Source organism: Manihot esculenta, chromosome 11, assembly GCF_001659605.2.
Source record: "Manihot esculenta cultivar AM560-2 chromosome 11, M.esculenta_v8, whole genome shotgun sequence".
In the NCBI taxonomy this organism is placed as follows: Eukaryota; Viridiplantae; Streptophyta; class Magnoliopsida; order Malpighiales; family Euphorbiaceae; genus Manihot; species Manihot esculenta.
The window spans coordinates 30,815,080-30,836,987 of record NC_035171.2 but is presented as its reverse complement, the minus strand read 5'-3'; the positions used below and the strand labels follow the sequence as shown (position 1 = coordinate 30,836,987).

The 21,908-nt window shown below is 33.6% G+C and overlaps 7 protein-coding genes and 1 pseudogene across 7 annotated transcripts; all 8 read left to right on the top strand.

Moving 5' to 3' along the window:
* Nucleotides 1-1,738: 1,738 nt before the first annotated feature.
* Nucleotides 1,739-3,098, top strand: LOC110626246 (fasciclin-like arabinogalactan protein 12). Its single transcript, XM_021772042.2, has one exon. The coding sequence runs from the start codon at nucleotides 2,209-2,211 to the stop codon at nucleotides 2,914-2,916; it is 708 nt and encodes a 235-aa protein (XP_021627734.1). The 5' UTR covers nucleotides 1,739-2,208; the 3' UTR covers nucleotides 2,917-3,098.
* Nucleotides 3,099-5,116: 2,018 nt separating this feature from the next.
* LOC110627066 (fasciclin-like arabinogalactan protein 12) lies at nucleotides 5,117-6,203 on the top strand. Its single transcript, XM_021773297.2, has one exon. It carries the CDS (start codon nucleotides 5,193-5,195, stop codon nucleotides 6,003-6,005), a length of 813 nt encoding a protein of 270 aa, XP_021628989.1. The 5' UTR covers nucleotides 5,117-5,192; the 3' UTR covers nucleotides 6,006-6,203.
* Nucleotides 6,204-7,685: 1,482 nt separating this feature from the next.
* Nucleotides 7,686-8,679, top strand: LOC110627064 (fasciclin-like arabinogalactan protein 12). Its single transcript, XM_021773295.2, has one exon. It carries the CDS (start codon nucleotides 7,755-7,757, stop codon nucleotides 8,565-8,567), a length of 813 nt encoding a protein of 270 aa, XP_021628987.1. The 5' UTR covers nucleotides 7,686-7,754; the 3' UTR covers nucleotides 8,568-8,679.
* A 151-nt stretch (nucleotides 8,680-8,830) lies between these two features.
* LOC110625708 lies at nucleotides 8,831-9,601 on the top strand (annotated as a pseudogene).
* Nucleotides 9,602-10,497: 896 nt separating this feature from the next.
* LOC110627084 (fasciclin-like arabinogalactan protein 12) lies at nucleotides 10,498-11,466 on the top strand. The gene has a single exon (XM_021773319.2). The coding sequence runs from the start codon at nucleotides 10,538-10,540 to the stop codon at nucleotides 11,348-11,350; it is 813 nt and encodes a 270-aa protein (XP_021629011.1). The 5' UTR covers nucleotides 10,498-10,537; the 3' UTR covers nucleotides 11,351-11,466.
* Nucleotides 11,467-12,872: 1,406 nt separating this feature from the next.
* Nucleotides 12,873-13,974, top strand: LOC110627031 (fasciclin-like arabinogalactan protein 12). The gene has a single exon (XM_021773252.2). It carries the CDS (start codon nucleotides 13,010-13,012, stop codon nucleotides 13,814-13,816), a length of 807 nt encoding a protein of 268 aa, XP_021628944.1. The 5' UTR covers nucleotides 12,873-13,009; the 3' UTR covers nucleotides 13,817-13,974.
* Nucleotides 13,975-15,125: 1,151 nt separating this feature from the next.
* Nucleotides 15,126-16,020, top strand: LOC110625446 (fasciclin-like arabinogalactan protein 11). Its single transcript, XM_021771036.2, has one exon. The coding sequence runs from the start codon at nucleotides 15,141-15,143 to the stop codon at nucleotides 15,831-15,833; it is 693 nt and encodes a 230-aa protein (XP_021626728.1). The 5' UTR covers nucleotides 15,126-15,140; the 3' UTR covers nucleotides 15,834-16,020.
* A 751-nt stretch (nucleotides 16,021-16,771) lies between these two features.
* LOC110627177 (fasciclin-like arabinogalactan protein 12) lies at nucleotides 16,772-18,144 on the top strand. Its single transcript, XM_021773442.2, has one exon. It carries the CDS (start codon nucleotides 17,260-17,262, stop codon nucleotides 18,013-18,015), a length of 756 nt encoding a protein of 251 aa, XP_021629134.1. The 5' UTR covers nucleotides 16,772-17,259; the 3' UTR covers nucleotides 18,016-18,144.
* The last annotated feature ends 3,764 nt before the right edge of the window (nucleotides 18,145-21,908 follow it).

Genomic DNA, 21,908 nt, shown 5'->3' with positions numbered 1-21,908 from the left:
TTCTTGAATTATGGTATGCATATGATGATTTCTTTAAATGGTTCTGTAAAAAAAGATTTGTCTTTGTAAAGTTGTTGGTTGGTTGCAGTAGAAGTTTATTGCGAGAAAGCATATAGAATGTGCATGGGAATTCTTATCTACTTTGTTAAGCTCCTCTGCGTAGCTGAAAACTAAAATTTAGGAAGGTAACCTCTCTGTGGTCTGAATGTTTCTGATCTTTGCATTTGTTCTTGCCACTCAACTCTGTTAGACACCAAATGTGCATTAATGGGAGAACCATTATGCAGCTTGAAAAGTCATAGATTTTTTTGCTTGTCATGTAACGGGGAGAACTACTCGAACTTACAAATCAATCAAATTTTTGGTTTACTAATATGCAACTGTGTGCCACTTCCATGGCTTACGCAATACGTGGTTAAACTCAAAGACCATAGAATGATTAAACTACACTTTGCAAGATAAGAGTTTTTATATTAATTGAGATGGCATTGATATGCCCCCTTATTGTTTTTCTTTTGGTTTCTGGTTTCAGCATTAGTTGTTAGTAAGCAGAGGAGATTTGATTTTCTTTCAGTTACTTTTACAAATCTTCATCTTACAAATCTTCATCTTTGTTTGATAAGAATCAATATAATCTTAATAAGGTTCCTCTTTTGAATGAAATTCAATGGAATCAAGATATACCGTGTTTTCATCCATAGGATCACAAGCGCCTAGGTTAACTATGCTTTGTTGTGTCTTGTTTGCTGAAGGTTGTCCCTGTTCTTCACTCACTCCCCTCCCCTTCCAAGCATGCGCACAAGTCTTGTGACAAAGGGTTGGTTCTGAATCTTCTGCGCAGACACTACTGAAAGATCCCCAGCAGTGGAGCTCAAGCTATGGTTTATCCTAGTACAATTAATAGCTGCTCTGTGGGAATTTCATTCTTGTCCATTGGCTGGAATTTAATATAAGGGCTCCGTGCGAAGTACAATAGTGCATGCCCGTTCACAGTTTGTGCTGTTTTTGTTGTTAAGGAATTAAACAAGTGGTTAGCTGCCTGCCAAGTAAGACATACGGTTGTGTTCCTTTTTGAAATGGAATGTATAAGCATCAAAGCTATTGACATGAAGTTGTAATTCTTGGAATATTGTTTGAGTCTAATTTTTCCATCTTAGGATTTATTTGAGTTGTTGAGTCATTGCCTTCACTCTGACATTCTTTTTCTCTTCCCCTAATGCTTTTTAACCATCCCTGTAACTGGCCAACTAATAGTTGGGTCCATGGTCTGTATGCTGACAAGCCATTTCAGCATTAGATGAAGTTGGCTGATCACCTCTGCAGGGTCAATTTGGTGGGTAAGTTTTTCCTGGTCTCTTCAGAATTTTACCCTTTTTTTTTCATATATTGACAAAATAAGCTTTATCAAGAATTATAAAAACCAGAAAGAGAACATGATAAAAGAGAAGAAAGAAGACCAAACTGCAAAAACTACCAAAAGGACAAACAAGAACACTGATAGGACCGACAAGAGGAAGCATAGAAATCAATGAGGGAAGAGATCCTCAATTCAGAAAATACACTGCAGAATTTTACTTGCAATTACCCCTAATACGCAAACCAAAGCCTCTGATTCTCTTTTATGATCATTGTTATTATTAATTTACTCATGGGGAATTAAGATTCTTTCTTTCAACACATCAAATTCCGAAAAACAATAAATCGGAAAAAAATTGCTATAATTCAATCCACTATGGTGCAGAAACAGAGCCCACAAGAGCAATGAGACGAAACATGGGTCCGAGGATAAACTGACAAGCCACCAATTTGGGTCTTCATCATGATCACCAAAACATTAAAAAATTGCAAAAACCCATGAAAGCTTATTTCGTAAGATCATGGCAAGCCATGTCAGATTTTTACCCAAAACACATCAGCAAAGTAAAAGCAAAGCAATCATGCAAAGTCTTTATTTGCCACTCGTATCTTCCCTGTTTTTTCTGCCTTTCCAAGCAAACTGGTAGCTCCAACAGTGTCTCTCTCTCTCTCCACTGATTTTCCACCACCTCTCCAAGAAACCTAAGTCTACTTACAGCTAAGTTTTTCTAACTAAAAATGGTACATTACACCTAACTCATTTCTCTCCTTCCATAATAAAAAGCCTTTCTTCTCCTTTCTTCACATATCAAACACTTGTTGGAAGCTAGGCCAGTAATATTATAGAGCACTATGGTGGCAAAACTTCTCCTATTCTTTGTCCTCCATTGCACTGTAACACTTGCTCAGGGTCCAGCAGCAGCTCCAGCACCACCTGGCCCTACCAATGTTACGAAAATCCTCGAAAAGGCCGGCCAGTTCACCGTTTTTATTCGGCTTCTGAAAGCCACCCAAGAGGATGTCACATTAAATGGTCAGCTCAATAACACTAACAATGGCATTACCATGTTTGCACCAAGTGATAGTGCCTTTCAGAGCCTCAAATCAGGCACCCTCAACTCCATAAACGATCAAGAGAAAGCTGAGCTTGTTCAGTTTCATATCATCCCAACTTATCTATCGAGTTCTCAGTTTCAGACCGTGAGCAATCCGGTGACCACACAGGCAGGATCAGGCGACAGATTTCAGCTTAACGTGACGACTACAGGGAATGCTGTGAATATCTCTACAGGACTTACAAATACAAGTGTATCTGGTACTGTGTACACTGATGGGCAACTCGCCATTTATCAAGTTGACAAGGTGCTACTTCCTATAGATGTTTTTACTCCTAAACCACCAACTCCGGCACCGGCGCCGGAGACACCGAAGAAGAAGAAGGCGAAGAGTGCAGAGAGCCCAGATGCTCCTAAGGACATTTCTGGAGCAGTAAGCTTTATAATGAGTAACAATATGGTGTTCTTTGGAGTTGGTATATTTAGTGCATTACTTTCTTTGTGACACAAGAGATTTCTGATGACGAATGTTGGGGTAAGGTCAGTTTCACAGTTGTGTATGATTTTGCTGAGTTGGATTGAATCTGATGATGATCAAGTTATGGATTTTGAATAATTGTTGTTTTTGCTTGGTCCCAATTGTAGCATTAAGTTTGTGATTAAAATTGATCTTTCATGTTTTCTTTCTCTGCTTTTCTTGGGATTTTATTTGTTCCCGATTTCTTTTTCAGATTTGTTGTATTTTGAGGATTTTGTATTTGGAAAAGAAAATGCTTCAAATGTTTTTTTTTTTTTCATAATTTGGAGAATTGTGTGAAAACTAAGTCATACATATTATTTCTCTTTGAGTAATCCATCAATTATAATAGGTCATTATATATTCTTTGTCTATTTATTTTTGAAATGGAGTCAAATTTATTTAGATACACTTATTGCCAGACTAAATGAGTGCATATATTTTTTCTATATATATATAAATTAAAGAAAAATATTTAGACCATTTTCAATGTTACGCTAAATTTTATTTTAGTGTTTGAGATGGCCTTCAACGCAGCACCAAAATCTAATGAGATTTTGGTACTGTGCTACATTATCACGTTATATTTAGTGTGACATTGTAGCCGCGCTATTTATTTTATTTTTTATTAATTTACAATATAGTCCAAACTTTTATAATTCTTTCCATAAAAGTTCTTCCTTACTATTTACGTATTTACAAAGGTTCAATTAGATTCTTAATTTTTTTACTTTCATAATGTATTATATTTTAAATTTATTTTATATTTTTATAATTATAAAAATTTAATTTAAATTAATATATTCTCAATTATAAATAGTATTTATAATAAATTTATTTATTTATAATATATTATATATAATAAGCGGGGTGAAACATATAATTATTTGGGTGGATATATAAAATTATGTGAAATTTTTGAGTAAAATAAATAAATAAAGTTAAAATAAAATAAATAATATAATATTAAGGAGAGAAAAGAATACAAACAAAATATTCTTCTTAGTGTTTTTTAACATAATAAGTTTGAAATGATATTCGCCATTTTGATGTTTTACATTAAAATAATGTAAAAAATGATGCGTAACATAAAGATGGTCTTACCTAAACAAAATTCACATGAATTCATAATATAAATATATATTAATTTATATTAACTAAAAACAAATGAAATTTCCTTTGTCTATTTGAAGAAGCATAAAAATAATTACCATATATTATTTTTCCCAGACACATGAATTTGCATCCTACTTTTTGTTAGTTAAAAAAGTCTAATAAGCTATAATTAGCTTATTATCTATTGGATATGTTGGCAAGACATTTGAAAATTTTGAGTGAGTATTTGATTCTCCTCTCTTTCCATGGATATGTACCGACAAAGAAAGAAAATTATGATGAATCAAAAGTAAAAGAACATGCATGAAGCTGGCTCCAATGAGAAACAGTGACAAAGCTTTGATATTGATTTCCTATCTTATAAACAGAAACAAAACTTACCTGGCCTGAACCCATAAGAGGAAATCATTGAGCATCTCTTTATTGCTAGTATTCTGAAGTTGTTTCACCTCAGAGACCAAACAGCAAACTACCCATATAAGCCAATAGGGAATATTTATTGATAAGTCGATCAATCTCTTATCTTGTCTTCGTTGCAGGTTTAGAAACTTAGTGCATTTTTTCCAACCCAAATCCTCTGCTGCAAGACTTTTGCCAATGTTTTGAGTTTGTGCTTTAGTATTGTTAATTACTTGTGTTTTTTACTCATCACAAATATGAGAGATTGGATTGAGGCTTGATGAAGTGAAGTGAATCGTGCACTTTCTTTAGCTGAAACGTCAATGAGGAGTCACTCTCAGTGATAAAGGTATCCTTCCTGCTTGAAACATGACAAGCCCCGTATCATCTAGCAATCATGCACAATCTTCATTTGCCAATATACCCACTTGAAAATCTCCTCTCTCTCTCTCTCTCTTTTTCCCTGAATTACCAAGCAAACCAGTTGCTGCAACAGTAGCATATCTCTGTCTCTCCAGGGATACTTTTCACCTTTTGAAGTTGAGATGATGTAAATCTCAACTAATCATTAGTGTCTTAACTAAAATTGCACAATACACTGAATCTGATTCCATCTCCACCACAATATATAAACCCCTCGCTCTCCTCTCTTTACTCATCAAGCACTTGCACTTGCACAAACACTAAGTAGCTTGAGTTGGTTTAATTCCTTGTATATTTTTGCATTTGTTTACAGCTCCACTGCAAAGATGAAACAACAATCTTGCGTCTTATTTTCACTTCTTATTGTCTTCGTTTATTGCACTATAACTTTAGCTCAGTCTCCGGCTGCTGCACCTGCACAAGGACCGGTGGCTGCATCCCCTCCTTCTCCAGTCATATCACAGACACCAGCTGCATCCCCAGCACAGGCAGCTTCAGCACCTGCTCCCACCAACGTCACTAAAATTCTCGAAAAATCTGGCCATTTCACAGTCTTCATCCGCCTTTTAAAATCCACCCAAGAAGAAAACCACTTACTCACTGTCCTCAACAACTCAAACAATGGTCTGACCATCTTTGCACCAACCGACGGTGCTTTTTCGACACTTAAATCAGGCACTCTCAACTCACTAACGGATGAACAGAAGTCTGAGTTGGTGAAGTTTCATGTGATTCCTACATTTCTATCAACTTCCCAGTTCCAGACCGTGACTAATCCAGTAGGAACAGAGGCTGGAAGTGGTGGCCGTGTAGCTCTCAACTTTACAACTTATCCCAATTCAGTGAACATCACTACAGGACTTACCAATACAAGCATTTCTGGCACCGTGTACGCAGACAACCAGCTAGCCCTTTACAGGGTCGACAAGGTGCTGCTTCCTATGGACATTTTCACTTCTAAGCCTCCATCTCCTGCACCAGGACCAGCACCGGAGAAATTAAAGCCCAAGAAGGAGGCTCCTGTGGCTGAGACTCCTGTTGTTTCTGCTACTGTGACTACGTCTGGAGCTGTAAGCTCTGTGCATTATCATGCGATGCTTCTCGGAATTTGTGTCGTTGCTGCAATGTTGTCTTTATAAGATGGCCATGCAAAAATAGGGTTTTGTTTTTCTTTTTTTTTTTTTTTAATTTTTTTTTTCTGATTTGGATTGAATGATGGTGATCTGCGTTGTGAGTTCTGTTGAATAATTACCAATTTTTCTAAAGAGTCCTGTATGTATTGTTCAAGTCTGATTATTTAGTTAAGATACCTGTAATAAATATTTGAGTTATATGTATTCACGTGATTATTCTTTTTAATTACAGAAAAGTCATTGATTTATCATAAGTTAAAAAAAATATCAATCAAATACATATAATTTTCATACTTATGAAAATTTTAAATTTTCTAATTAAATTACTCCAATCAAATAAAATTTAAAAGAAATCGCATATTAAAATTAAAAATTACAACATCATTTAAAAAAAAAACACACATTTTTAGTATATAGAAATATAAAAAAACACTTACAGGTTTAATATGGTGGTAAGTGCATTTGAATAAATTGGTATAAGATTCTACTCTATCAATCTCGATCTCCATTTCAAAAAGAAAAACATAAAAAGTTATATTTTATATTTTTTTAAAACTTTTATCTCTAATTTTAACCTCAATAAATGAAATATATAAGGGTTTTATTTGAATGGTATACGTACAAGCTTATATATAGGAAAACTGTTAACCGAAAATAACTTGCATATTTTCCGTAAGAAAATAATTTACTTCAATATCTTATTGTAATTTGGGAAACATATTAATAAATTTATATACAATAATATTAACAAGATTTTTCAAATTCTGAAAATGATTTTCTTTAAAAAAATATTTTTTTAAAAAAAATAATTTAATTTTTTATTAATTAATATTTTAGGAGTTTCAAAAATAAAAAATATAAAAATATTTTCTAATAAAAAATATTTTATGTAAAATAAAAGAGTCTTATAACCAGTAATTACTTAAATATAACTTAGTAAAATTGAATTGACTAATAACCAAATATATATTAACTTGCATATTTGATAGGCAACAACTAATTTTAAAATTTACGATAAATTTAAATCAGATTTAATTTTTATTGTTAAATATTTGATGGAAATTCACGATAATTTTTTTTTAAAAACAAATTGAGATACCAGAGTTTAAAAAATGTGACAGAGAGCCGCAGATCTATTATAAAATTTAATATGAAATCGTTTAAGAATCAATTTTATATTTTAATTATTTTTTTAAATATTTTCATAATTTTATATATTAGATTATAAATAATCTCATTATTAGAAACACGTTTTTTTTAATATTTAAAAATTTTTCATAAGACGTTTGTTTTTTAGTTTATATTTTTTTAAAATATTAATTAAATCTATTGACAGAATTTAATTAATTTTTATCAAATGAGATTTAACCGAAACGATTCACATATTCCTTTTTTCCTTTTTTTTTTTCTAGCTAAAACGTCACGAAGCTTCTTTCAGCCGTACAAACTTTAAATCCTTCTCTTTGATGCAGACAAAATCAATTAATTCATGCATAGATTAATACTTGGAAACCTCTTGTTAAGCTTAACTATAGCTTCATTTGCTTGCTGCAAGTACTACATCTCTCTCCATTGATACCCTTTACCTAAGAAACTATGAAACTAAATCAATCTCTTAACTAAAACTCACATTTCACATCCAAATTTCATGCCCCTCCATACTATAAAATCTCCTCTTCTTTGTCCATCTTCACTCATCAAACACTTGCATACAAGCTTTACTCCACCATTTCCATACACTACAAATCAATCAAGATGAAGCTTCAACAATCTGCCCTCTCATTCTCCCTTCTCGTCCTCTTCCTATGCTGCACCAAGACCTTTTCCCTGTCCCCAGCGGCAGCTCCAGTACAAGCACCAACTGTGGCGCCAGTGCAGCCACCCCCTCCACCAGCAGTACAGGTACCAGTTCTGCCTGGCCCCATCAACGTGGTTAATATCTTGGAAAGGGCAGGCCACTACTCACTCTTTGTCCGACTACTGAAAGCCACCCAGTCGGACACAGAGTTGACGGTGGAGCTTAACCACACCCATAATGGCATAACCATCTTTGCACCTACTGACGGTGCATTTTCAGGGCTCAAAGTAGGTACTCTCAACTCGTTAAGCGATGGAGATAAAGTCAAGTTGGTGAAGTTTCATATATCTCCTATATACATATCACCTTCACAGTTCCAGACGGTGAGTAATCCTTTAAAGACTCAGGCAGGAAAGGGCGGCCGGATGTCGCTAAATGTGACCACCACCGGTAGTATTGTGAATATAACTACTGGGGTTATCAATACAACCATTTCAAGCACTGTATACAACGACAACCAGCTTGCTATTTATCAGATTGATCAGGTGTTGCTTCCTATGGAGGTTTTCTCTCCTAACTTACCTCCTCCTGCTCCCGCTCCAGCTCCATTGTTGGCGGTGGCACCGCCGCCGGAGAAGCCTAAGAAGGCTCCGATTGTAGAGAGTCCTGCAGTTCCTATTGATGATGTTTCTGGGGTAGTGAGTTGTGATGTGCACAAAATTGAGGTGATCCTTGCTATGGGGATAGCTGCTGCAATGCTTTGCTTATAAGATGGGTTAATTAATTTATGTGGGTTGGGGTCCCTTTATGATTTTTCTTGAGATATTTTATTCTATGTGTTGATGAGTGCTCATGATGAATAATAGAACTGCCATTTTTCGCAATATACAGTCTAATTCCTCTAGCTAGCATTTCCTGATTGGTCATGAAAATAAATTATTCTCTTGATTTTTTTTTTAATTTATAGAAATTATTTAATATATTGTTGATTTGGTTTTTTCATCTTAAAATAAAAACAAAAATATAAAAAATTATGGCTAAACAATCTTTCTTTTCATTTTCACTTCTCCTTCTCTTCATGCACTGCACCAAAACCTTCGCCCAGTGCTCCACTACAAGCACCGCCAGTAGCCCCTGCACAGTCACCATCCGGTGTACAAGTAGCTCCTTCACCTGGCCCCCTAGATCTTGTTAAGATCCTTGGAAAGGCTAGCCACTTCACGGTGTTCGTCCGCCTACTGAAAGCAACCCAAGTGGACACAGAGCTATTCTTGCAGCTCAACAACACCAACAATGGAGCAACCATCTTCGCACCAAGTTACGGTGCATTTTCAGGCCTCAAAGTAGGTACTCTCAATTCCTGAGCGATGGAGACAAGATAGAGTTGGTGAAGTTTCATATAGTGCCGACATTTATTACGACTTCCCAGTTCCAAACTGTGAGTAACCCAGTAAGGACTCTCGCCGGAGCCGGCAACCGGTTTGCGCTTAACGTGACCACCGAAGGGAATTTCGTGAATATAACTACAGGATTAACCAACACAACCATTTCTGGCACTGTGTACACTGATTCCCGGCTTGCAATTTATCAGGTTGACAAGGTGCTACTTCCTCTGGACATGTTCACTCCTAAACCTCCTGCTCCAGCTCCGTCGCCGGCACTGGCTCCAGAAAAACCTAAGAAGGCTCCCATTGTAGAGAGTCCTACTACTGTTCCTAAAGACTTTTCTGGAGCAGTGAATTCATTTGTGCAGAATAATTTGGCGGTTCTTGCGGTCCTATTACCTGAAGTCAGTCTTCTATGAGTATAAAAACTCACATTCATGCCAAAAGTTAATTAAAAAAAGCAAACATTTAATTTTCATACCATAAAGTTTTTTCATTCAAAATGCTCTAAAAACCTCATTCTAACTGCTGATATAAATTTTGAGTTCATTAAAGTATGTAAAGTGTTATTCCATTTTTTAAATATTATTTTAAAAGTAAGATTAAACCTGCAATAGAAAGCATAGAGAGAGTATAATATAGAAATTAAGAGTGATTCACGAAGGGTATGCTACATGCTTGCAGCTTGAACTGGCTATATGACTTCACAAAATACTAAATTCACAAATTAACTACACAATCTCGGTGAATCTGGCGATGGATTTAGGTAGAAGAATGATAAGTTTCATTCGCCAAACACAATATTTCAGGGTAGGCCAGCTGAGAGAGCTTCATGTCAAATAATAGTTTGCAAAAGCAATCAATTGGTTCATATTTAGTTGAGAATTGACAAGCAGCACAGCCGTAATTTCCAGCTTCGATATCTCATTTGCCCACATCTGCTTAACTGTCACCCAGACCTCTATCACTGATGGAGACATCTTTCCAATTTGATACATACAAATCCCTTTTATTTTTAATTTTATTTTTCCCCTTCATTTGGTTCTATCCAAATCTGGGACATCACAATTCTCGTTTACAAATTTATTTGATTTTTTTTTTAATAATTTTGTTGGATTATTCATTTAAAACCCACCTTAAAACTTGCTCTGTTTTGCCCTGTTTTTGAAGCTAATAATTAGGCAGTAAGTATTATCGATACCCTCTACCTTCCTATGGAAGATTAAGGCAACAGACAGTAATTAAGCTTGTCTCTTCATCACTATAAATAAAACATTCTTAAACCCTTTTTTGCTATCAAACACATCATCAAGCATTATTACTCCTGCATTTACCTAGCAAAAACCACTAAGAAAATGAAGCAACAATCTCTCTTCTCATTTTCTATTCTCCTTCTCTTCCTCCACTCCACTAAAACATTTGCCCAGTCACCGGCTGCTGCTCCTGTACAAGCACCGCCTGTAGCCCCAGTTCAGCCACCGCCTGCACCTCCTGCACAGTCACCATCCGGTGTACAAGTAGCTCCTTCACCTGGCCCCCTTGACGTTGTTAAGATCCTTGGAAAGGCTAGCCACTTCACGGTGTTCGTGCGCCTATTGAAAGCTACCCAAGTGGATACAGAGCTATTCTTGCAGCTCAACAACACTAACAATGGAGCAACCATCTTCGCACCAAGCGATGGTGCATTTTCAGGGCTCAAAGTAGGTACTCTTAATTCCTTGAGCGACGGAGACAAGATAGAGTTGGTGAAGTTTCATATAATGCCTACGTTTATTTCGACTTCCCAGTTCCAAACTGTGAGTAACCCAGTAAGGACGCTCGCCGGAGCCGGCAACCGGTTTGCGCTTAATGTGACCACCGCCGGGAATCTGGTGAATATAACTACAGGATTAACCAACACAACCATTTCTGGCACTGTGTACACAGATTCCAGGCTTGCAATTTATCAAGTTGACAAGGTGTTACTTCCTTTAGACATGTTCACTCCTAAGTCTCCTCCTCCAGCTCCATCACCGGCACCGGCTCCAGAAAACCCTAAGAAGGCCCCCATAATAGAGAGTCCTGTTGCTCCTAAGGATATTTCTGGTGCAGTAAGTTTGATAGTGCAGAATCATTTAGTGTTGGGATTCGTTGCAGTTGGTGTGATTAGTGCAATGCTTTCGTTCTGATCGACGGCGGAAGGCGCATGGATTCCGTTTGTTATGTGTTCTATGAATATGAGTTCAAATTTTCACTAATGTATCACAAAAAAAAAAAGAAAATCTATTTTCTTATTTTTATTTGCATGATTAATTTATTTCATTTTATATGAAATTTTTTTTCCCTCTAGCCAATCATTCTCTGTCATAGTATTTTTGAAAGATTATCTTAATAGATCAATAACATTCTAAATTTAATAGAAGGTTATAAAATCTCGAATTCCACCACTAGTTGATACTAATTTTATAAAAGAAATAAAATTTTAGGCACTTATCTAAAATCAATTTAAAAATAATGCTGTACAAAATTAAAATGGATTTAATTAAAAAAAATTTCTAAATTTTGATATATTTTATCTTATTTAAAGGCTCTGTTGAAATTTGAATTAAAGTGATTCATAATAGAATTTGATATTAAATAATTTTGTATTAGTTATTTTAAACGCGTGAAAAGTAAATTTAAAAATTATTTAAATCAGTTTGGATCGAAGTGAAATTAGCCGAAATACTAGCGACTCATAATATCTAAAGTAACTAAGTAATTATATTCGATTCAATTACGACGAGAATATCACAAATTTAGCAGAAAAGAGCGAGAGATTTAGCTACTTTCCGTCTCACTCCATCCGTTAATCTCGAATTGTATATAATAGTTAGCACGAAACTATAAAATAATTTGTATTAATATTTTGAAACATGTAAAAAATAAATTCAAAAATTATTTACAATACTTTATTGTTAAAACCATATTTTACTTTAGGATTAATTTTTATAGTAATAATAATCCAAATATTATTATATTTTAGTATATCTAAATAATTAAGCAAATAAAAGTTATTTATCATCCATCCACCTATTTATATATCTATCACGAAATATATCTTTACACACTCTATCATTTTAAATAAGTCTATTAAAATTATGATTTATAAAAAATATAAAAGATAATTTAAATTATTGCTAATTATATTCAAAATTTTATTAATTAAATTTTAAATCTTCATAAAATGATAAAATGTTTATATTCTAACCGGCGCAATTAGCAAATTTTATAATGTAGTCAGCAATATATGTAATCAAGTTTTATAATTTTTCAATAAATTATAAGAACATGATTAATTTATATAATTTTTATAAATTTATATATTAATTAGCTTATAATTTTAATTTAAATATTCGATAAGCAGTAATAATAATAATAAAAAAAAAACCTAGTTGCTTTAGATTCTTACTTGTCCCACTAATCCTATGAATCCAATCATTAGTAAATGATTAATGTATTAATAAGCAGTCGACATTGAAGTGAATCTTCCACTTTCTTTAGTTAAGCCATCACAGATTAAACCTAAATGATTGACAAACCCCATCTCCACAATCTTTCACATCTTCAATTTCCCTGCATTCGCCCACGCCCACTTCAGAAATCTCTCCAGCCTACTAATATTTCCTGCATTTTCAAGCAAACAAGCTCCTGCATCAGCTTTATGTATCTCTCCCTCCATCGATGCCCCACCTTACTAACTTCATCTGTTTTTCATACCATTATAAAACCCTCCTCAATCTTCATTCTCCACATCGACCACAGCAATTGCATTTTCAGCAAGCTAGCAATTCACTGCCCAATAAAAAATGAAGCTACAATCTCTCTTATCATTTTCACTGATGCTTCTGTTCCTCCACTGCTCCAGGATTCTAGCCCAATCACCTGCTGCAGCTCCAGCTCATGCAAGATCAAAAGCACCAGCTCCTGCTCCTCCTCCACCGCCACCACCTGCAGCTGCTGCACCAGCACCTGCTCTAGTCCCTGTGATTCCTTCAAAAGGCCCTCTCAACGTTGTCAAAGTTCTCCAGAAGGCAGGCCACTTCACATTCTTCGTCCGTCTCATAAAAACCACCCAGGAAGATATCCAGTTGTTTTACCAGCTCAATGTTTCCACCGATGGGGTCAGCATCTTCGCCCCAACTGATGGAGCATTTTCAAGTATCATCAGATCAGGCACTCTGAATGCTCTGTCTGATCAACAAAAGATTGAGTTGGTTCAGTTTCATATAATTCCGAGATTCCTCTCGACTTCCCAGTTCCAGACTGTGAGCAACCCTTTAAAAACGCTAGCAGGAGCTGGCCAACGATTCTCACTCAATGTGACAACAACTGAGAATTTAGTGAATGTAACTACAGGACTCACTAATACAAGTGTATCAGCAATTGTCTACACAGATGGGAAAGTTGCCATTTATCAGGTTGACAAGGTGCTGCTTCCTCTAGACCTTTTCGCCCCCAAGCCTCCTGCTCCGGCGCCAGCGCCACCAAAGGCTCAGAAGGATGAAGGTGCAGAAGCTCCTGTAGCTCCGAAGGATATTTCTGGCTGTATTATGCATGATAATTTGGCGATCTTAGGAGTGATTGGCGTGGTTGGTGCAATATTTTCTTTGTAACAGAAAAGCTTTGAGTTCTTCAATGGTGGAAGATTTTGGTGGCTGGGATAAAGAGGAAGGTCGTTGTGCTTTGCATAATTGCCATTTACTATTTTGTCTCAATCACTTTTCTATGCTTCTAAGTTTGTGAATAATTTTGAGGGGTTTTCCTTCTTTTATTTTTGTTTTTGTTTTTATTTTCTTTTCAATTTTAATTTCCTCTTCTTGTTTCTTCAGCTTTTTGTGAATTTTGTAATACAGATTGAAAAATGGGCATGTGTTATTATATTTTTACATTTTCTTTACTAGAAGATGATCAAGTTTCATTAATAATAAGCATAAGCCTAGAAACAATAAAGATTCAATAATACAGTTTAAAGACAAGAAAAATAGCCTAAGCCCCTAAAACATAAAACCCAAGAGAAAAGCCCACTAGAAAACTCTACCAGATCCCACAATCCAAGTAATTAAACTTATAAAAAGGTAAAACAATGGCAAGATAACGATCATGAAGGAATCAGAGAAGAACTACCAACTGAGTAGTCACTTCCAATAAACCAACTCAGACAATAAAAAACATTATGATGTCTTGCAAAGAAAAGAGAGACTTGAACAACAAATCCCATATAACAAAGCTTCATCACCACATTGTAACACTGGATGCATGTATTGCCATGGTTATACAAGATGGAGGGGAGATAGAGCTCTGGCTATCTTACTCTCTTGTATGCGTTAACGTATTAAAAATTTTAGATCTTTTCAGTGAACTTCTGCAAGATACCCTTTTACCTCCAAAGTTTCAACATAATCGAGAAGAACTTCCAAGAGAGGGAAGCCATTCCTGCATGTAAACTCCAAATCCATGTATAAATTAGCCAAATAAAAAGATTTCAAAGTTTAAATTTCAACCCAGAATTTAAAATCTATTTTAAAATCCAAATCCATATATCCAAATACAATCGTATTTATAAGAAATTGATTGGTATTATTTTAGGGTTTAATTTTTTATTAAATATTTAATAATATATTTAATAATATTTCCTCGGGACAACTTCCAATTTTATTCACACAGCCTTAATTCAATAATCAAGCACATATTTGCTCATCACAAACTTCAAATATTAATCCCTTATTTTCCCTTCTTTTTGAAGCAAACAAGTTGCTGCAATAGTATCATATCCCTCTCTACATGAACACCCTCCACCTTCTGAAAGAAATATAAGGTACTAAGTTTCTGTAACTAGCCTGCATATTACACCTAACTTAATTCTCTCACCACAATGAAAATAAAGCCTCCTCCTTTCCCCTCTTTACACATCAAGCTAGCAATAAAAAACCATCAAAGATGATGAAGCAATTTCTCTTTTCATTCTCTCTTTTTCTCTTCTTTCTTCATTTGACCAAAACTCTAGCTTTGTCACCAGCAGCACCTCCTTCACCTATTGGCCCTGCCAACATCATGAAAATCCTTGAAAAGGCAGGCGATTTCACCACTTTTATCCGCCTTATAAAAGCTACCCATGTTGATATTCAGTTATCCTCTCAACTTAAAAGCTCAAGTGATGGCATAACCATCCTTGTTCCGAGTGATACCGCGTTTTCGAGCCTTAAAGCTGACAGTTTAAACTCTCTAGCAGATAAAGAGAAGGTGGAGCTGGTTCAGTTTCATGTTCTTACACAGTTTCTGCTATTTTCCCAGTTTGATACTGTGAGTAATCCTGTAATGACACTGGCTGGATCAGGTGGAAAGTTACTACTTAACATAACAGTCACAGGGAATGTGGTGAATATAACTACAGGAATTGATTATGCAACCATTTCTGATACTATTTATTCAGACAACCAGGTTGCCATTTATCAGATCGACAAGGTGCTGCTTCCTTTCGACCTTTTTGCTCCGGGGCCGGCATCAGCAAAGCCGGCAGAGAGTCCTGATAATGATGTTCCTAAGGATGTTTCTAAATCATCAAGTTTAGTTTTGCATTATAGTATTGTCCTCTTTGAAGTTGGCATAGTTGCTGTAATAGTCTCCTTGTGACACTGAAGCTGAATTGAGTTTCTGAGTTTTATCAAAGGTGATGATCATCAACAGTTTCTTGAATAACTTCTAAGTTTTATTAGTTCTTTTGTGACTAATAAAGAATGCTGAACTTGTTGGAATATCGAATCTTGATGTAATTATAGACTAATCATCATGATAAATAAAGGTTTATCTAGACAATAATTCAAACCAAAATGTGTTTCGTACGCAACCAGCAACTGAACTACCACTTGAGTTGTAATAATTGCAATATAATTAGATTGGTAATTGAAAGAGAGCAATTATGTCCAAACAAAGATAAGAAACATCACTTATCCAATCATTATCTGTACCACAAAACCAACCAAAAGCTGATAGTAAAAGGCAGCATCACTTAGTGTTGGATGGCAATGGAGAGGGTGAACAGTAACTGTGAAAGGTCTATCAAGTATCTTTTGGCTAATACATATACACCATACATGAAAATTACACTACAACAAATATGGTTTTTTGGGATGATTAAAATGTCACAAAGTATATATAAAAAAAAATAGAATACGAAGAATGTCGCTATTTTGATGTTGCAAATAATTTTTTTGTGAGGTATTTTAGGTATCTGCCTGCCGACTTCCTTTTATTTTGTGTGTCTTTGAACCCCTGAAGTTCATGGAGGGGAGGAAAAAGTTTCTGCTCATATTTTAAACAACACTTAGCTCTGGGATTTGATTATTCATCTGCCACTGCCTACTTCCTTTCAGTTTCTCTCCTTCTTGTCTCTTGATCTATGTTAGCCTTCCTTTTTCTTTTTCTTTGGCTAATTTGAGTTTCTTTGCATGTTTGTGGATTAATTTCAGTTTGGTTTGATCTTGTTTCTATTGGAGGCTGCTTAGTGTCTCTACTCCCTGGAACCAAACATTGCTATTGCTGATTAGAAGAAAGCATGCAAAACTAATACTTTGATCAAATGATTTCAGAGATTGGATTGGATTATGGCAGCTGAAACAAAGAAAACTTGTGCATTTTTTCAGCTGAAAGGTCACAGAAGGCTCTGAAACACTCCTGAGTGATAGAGCAACACTTATAATTTGATATAGACAAACCCCATTTCAACAATCACTCCCATCTTTATTATTTTGCCTCCACAACCACTTGAAAGTTGAAATCCTTTCATCTTTTTACTGCTTTTCCAAGCAAACTAGTTGCTGCAACAGCATTATATCTCTCACCATTTATATCCTCCACCTTTTGAAGTAGGACAAGGTACTAGCATTTATATTTTCATTTTTCCTTTACCTTTAAAAATTGCAAAATAACACCTAATTTCTCTTTCCACCATCATAAAAAGCCTCCTTAACCCCTCTTTACACATCAAACACTTGCGCAAGCACCATTCTTGCTCCAAATTTTCACACTTTCTCCAAGCAATTTCGGCCGCCGATCGAAGATGCAACATTATCTTTTCTCATTTTCTCTTCTCCTTCTCTTCCTGCATTGCACCAACACACTTTCCCAATCACCAGCTTCTGCACCAGTAGCTGCTCCAGCACAGGCACCAAGACACCAACCATCTCGCCGCCCTCACAGCTCCCCGCCACCACCTGGGCCAGTAGACGTGATTCAAATCCTCCTAAAGGCTGGCCACTTCACAGCCTTCGTCCGCCTTATTAAGGCCACCCATGTGGATACTCAGTTAACTTCCCAACTCAATAGCTCAACCGATGGTATAACCATCTTTGCCCCAACTGATACTGCATTTTCAAACCTTAGAGCAGGCGCTGTTGGGTCTCTAAACGACAGAGAAAAGGTGGCATTTGTGCAGTTTCATATATTACCAAGATTTCTATCAACTTCCGACTTCCAGACACTGAGTAATCCAGTAATGACACTGGCAGGAGCCGATAGTCGATACCCGATGACCATATCCACCACTGACAGTTCAGTGAATATAAGTACAGGACTCACAAAAACAAGTCTAGCTAACACTGTATACACTGATAAACAAGTTGCTATTTATGAGATTGACAAGGTTCTTCTTCCTAAATATCTCTTTCCTCCAGCAGCTGCACCGGCGCCGGCGAACCCAGCAGAGAGTCCTGAAATTCCTAAAGATGTTTCTGGGGCAATCAGCTCTGTTTTGCATTATAAAGGAGTGGTGATAATTGGAGTTGGCTTTGTTGCTGCAACAATATTATCTTTGTGAGAGAGTACGTGCTTTTTCAATCATTTCTGTGTATAAATATTTCCAGTTTCTGATTAAGATTGAACTGGAAATTGGAAGTTTTCATCAAATATTAGAGAGGGATTGAATAAATATTAATTTTTCATGTTATTTAATTTTTACTAACAAAATTTATATATACCAATGAAAACAATTTCTATTTTGATTTTAGATTGATTTTGATTATGATTTGAAGGAAAAATTAGTAAAATACTGTGAAATAAAACCAGTTAAATTGTTAAAAATAAATTCCATTCAGTTTTGATCTGATTTAAGAGAGTGTTGGTCAAATTTAATTCTGATTCAGTTTTGCTTTTATCTCATCTGCTTCTCATCCATACTTGATATTAGGCATACGGGCTTAGAAGATGCATGAAAGGCCCAGTATGTTTCGCTTGACGGCTTTGCAAATTCTGTTAAGATGAGCCGTGAAAGGGCCAGTGGGCTGGGATTGTGTTTCAGGCTTTCAGCAGGGACACATTGGTAAATGTTATGGTGATATGATGGAAAATACTATTAAATACCTGAATTTTTATATAATTAATTAGTTTATTTCTATTTTAAAATTATTAAATTAAAAATATTTATATTTTATAAAATTCAATTTTTTAATATTTCTGTTAAATAAGCGTCGGTGGCTTTGAATTATTTATATATTTTAATTTTTATAAATTTTTTAAAAATTTAAAGACCTTTAATCTATATATAGTTTTGGTTGAGATGTGTTTTGATTTGTGTTGTTTGAGGTATGTGATGATAATAATATTAATTATTGTCATAATAATCAGATGTAAAGTTTGGATAATATTCAGATGTTCCATCTATCAATTTTTCTAATTTTTAAAAATAATTCTCTATTGCACCACATCTCAACAACTAGTTGCTTTTCAAATTTTGAAGTGGGAAACAAAATAAGACGTGCATTGTCCTAAAAAAACTGAGCTAATTAGTTGTCAACATATTCAATATTTATTTTTATTTTAATACTGACAAAAATGCATATAAATATTTAACTAATAATAAATTATTAATATATTTTTTTATAAAATATAATTTATTATAATTTTAATTAGGATCACTAATATTCAATTTAAATTAAAAAAATTGATTGAATTAAATTAGTTTAAAATTTCAATTTAATTTTTTATTATTTTAATTTAGTTTTTAATTTTAAAAAATTCAATTATTTTGATTTAATTTTAATAAAAAAAATAAATCAATGAGTAATAATAGTATATAAAAAAATCAGATCATAATTAAAATTAAAATATTTCAATTAAATTATAAAATATGAAAAATAAATTGTAAAATAAACTTATTAAAAATTTACATTGATTAAATTAAATTAAACCTGTTGGATTCAGTTTAATTTCTATCTAAAATTAATTTTGTTTTTATAAATACTAAAATTTTAATTTTTAATTTATTTAATTTGATTTAATTTTGAATCGAATCGATTGAATGCAAAATTAACCCAATTGGATGTTGACCCTTAATTTAATATACATGACATATTTTGATGAATTTAGTGTATGCACCCGTTTATAGATTAGAATTTTCCTTAAATAAAGGTGATCATACCAAACCAACTACTCATGTGGGAGTTTGCCTTTAGAACTAAGCTTTGCTACACAATCTGTTGCCTCATTAGCAGCTCTTCTAATACAAGAGAAAGCAACTGAAATTCCTTTACTAGACAAAAGCTTAATAGTCTGAATTGGAGTTTTGATACCCTAAAGGCAATCCAACACAGAGATAGGAGTATAAACGAATCGAGTCGAGCCGAGTTTTGAAAAGCTCAAACTTGATTTGTTAAAATTTTTTCGAGCTCGAATCAAATTCGAGCTTTACTCGTTTCAAACTTGAGCTGAGTATTAAAAAGTTCAAGTTTAGTTCGTTTAGCAAACGAGTTTAGATGAGTCGAGTTTTTATCGAGTTTAGTCTCGAATAGTTCACGAATAATTCAATTTATTTACATGTATAATGAATTTTAATTTAAAATTAAAATAATTTTAATTAAATAAGTATATTTATAAATTAGTTTGTAAACTTATAAAGATAACCTTTTAAATCTTAATGATCTAAATATATGCAAGTTTAAGAGTGTAACTAAATTATATAAAACTAAATTTTAGAAAATTTAGATTTGGATCATGAAAGTATATGTATGGTTTGAATTTATTTCTCTTATGATAATAATCTCAGTTTACTTAACAAGACTGTTCACGATCCTATTCGTGAGCCTACTCATCAACTCAGAAATGAGCCGAGCTCACGAGACTTAACGAGTCGAATACTATGAAACTCAAAATTGGCTCGTTTATCAAATAAGACTAAAAATTAAGTTCGAACTTGACTCGTTTAAAAATCGAGTCGAGTTCGATCGAATTTTTATCGAACCAAATCTCGAGTAACTCATGAACGATTTGATTTATTTACACCCATATACAGAGCCTTTGAGACGAGATAATAAAACTTTTGAATCTGCTTCCATGATAACTGAAGAGAAAAAAACCTCCATCTAATGGCTAGTTATTTTTGACAACTTCATTGCTAGACTCTCACCAGCAAATGGGGATGTGCAATAAAAATTGACAATCTAACTATTAAATCACTACTATATAGTAAGGTTTATGCAGCAGTAACGTAGCCGCAATTATAAAATTATCATTTCAATAGTATAAAATAACAATTTATAACAATCTCTAAAATTATTATAAATTTAATAAATAATTTATTTTATATTTAATAAAATAAAAAATTTATTGTCTTATATTATAAAAATAAAAATAAATACAATATTTTTATGGTTACAATTTAAATATATAAAAGTTAATATTTTATACCCATTTTTAAATTGAAAACAAAAATACAATATTATAAGAATGGAATTACTCCTCGCATCCTCGGTAACAGAAGATTGTACCATCACGTGTGAGTAACAGTAGATTGTGCAGCATCACGTGTGAATTAAATGATTGAAATATTTTAAATGATACTAAAAAAAATGAATTTTTATTATATACACAATAAAAATGGATTAATAATTGTATTATTGGTCGAGAGTGACATGAAAATGAAAGAGAGCAAAAACAGTTAAAAAGAAAAAGTCTTCTCTGTCCCAATATTAATAATTTTAATTTAATTCAATAATTAAAAATACATCTCTCTCATTTGATAAACATATATTCAAATTTCTATACTTTAATATCTTATTAAAAATAAAAAAAATATTTAATTTATATATATATGTGGTATTAAATTTAATTAAATATTTTTTATGGGTCCACTTTATCTGTACTTATGGGATCAATTTAAATTTTAAAAAGTGAAATAAATGTATGTTTGGAAATTAAATTAAAGGTTGGTCGGTTACTTTAGGAAAAATATGTAAGAGGAGCTGATTTATGAAGAAAGTAGGAAGTTGCTTTCATATGGTACCATGTAATTTCATTCAAATTCATGAATGGACATTTTAATTTTAAACTAAGTAATAATTAAAATTTGAGTGATAATTAATTAAAACATTAATTACTTTTACAATTTTTTAATTTTTATAATAATAATAATAAATTGTTGAATCAGTATAGCGATTCCTCCAACTGCTAAATGGTTATGTCTGAAAGGAGGTCTCCAACCGTCACAAATAAATTTATCTATAATTTTTTTAATTTTATTATATTCTAATAGAGTATTACCATAATATAAAAATTAATTTTAAAAAAATTTTTTTTTTTAAATGGAGAATGGCAAATTCGAATATGAGATCTCTCAGATTTACTCAGATACCCCATTTTCTAACCCATAATAACCGATTTGAATTTTGTTTCATCGATTTGAATTTTGTTTCATCACATATGTATGTACTCTTCTAA

Coding starts and splice junctions, on each gene's coding strand:
- LOC110625446 (XM_021771036.2), top strand. CDS start 15,141: ATGATGAAGCAATTTCTCTTTTCATTCTCTCTTTTTCTCTTCTTTCTT.
- LOC110627064 (XM_021773295.2), top strand. CDS start 7,755: ATGAAGCTTCAACAATCTGCCCTCTCATTCTCCCTTCTCGTCCTCTTC.
- LOC110626246 (XM_021772042.2), top strand. CDS start 2,209: ATGGTGGCAAAACTTCTCCTATTCTTTGTCCTCCATTGCACTGTAACA.
- LOC110627084 (XM_021773319.2), top strand. CDS start 10,538: ATGAAGCAACAATCTCTCTTCTCATTTTCTATTCTCCTTCTCTTCCTC.
- LOC110627177 (XM_021773442.2), top strand. CDS start 17,260: ATGCAACATTATCTTTTCTCATTTTCTCTTCTCCTTCTCTTCCTGCAT.
- LOC110627066 (XM_021773297.2), top strand. CDS start 5,193: ATGAAACAACAATCTTGCGTCTTATTTTCACTTCTTATTGTCTTCGTT.
- LOC110627031 (XM_021773252.2), top strand. CDS start 13,010: ATGAAGCTACAATCTCTCTTATCATTTTCACTGATGCTTCTGTTCCTC.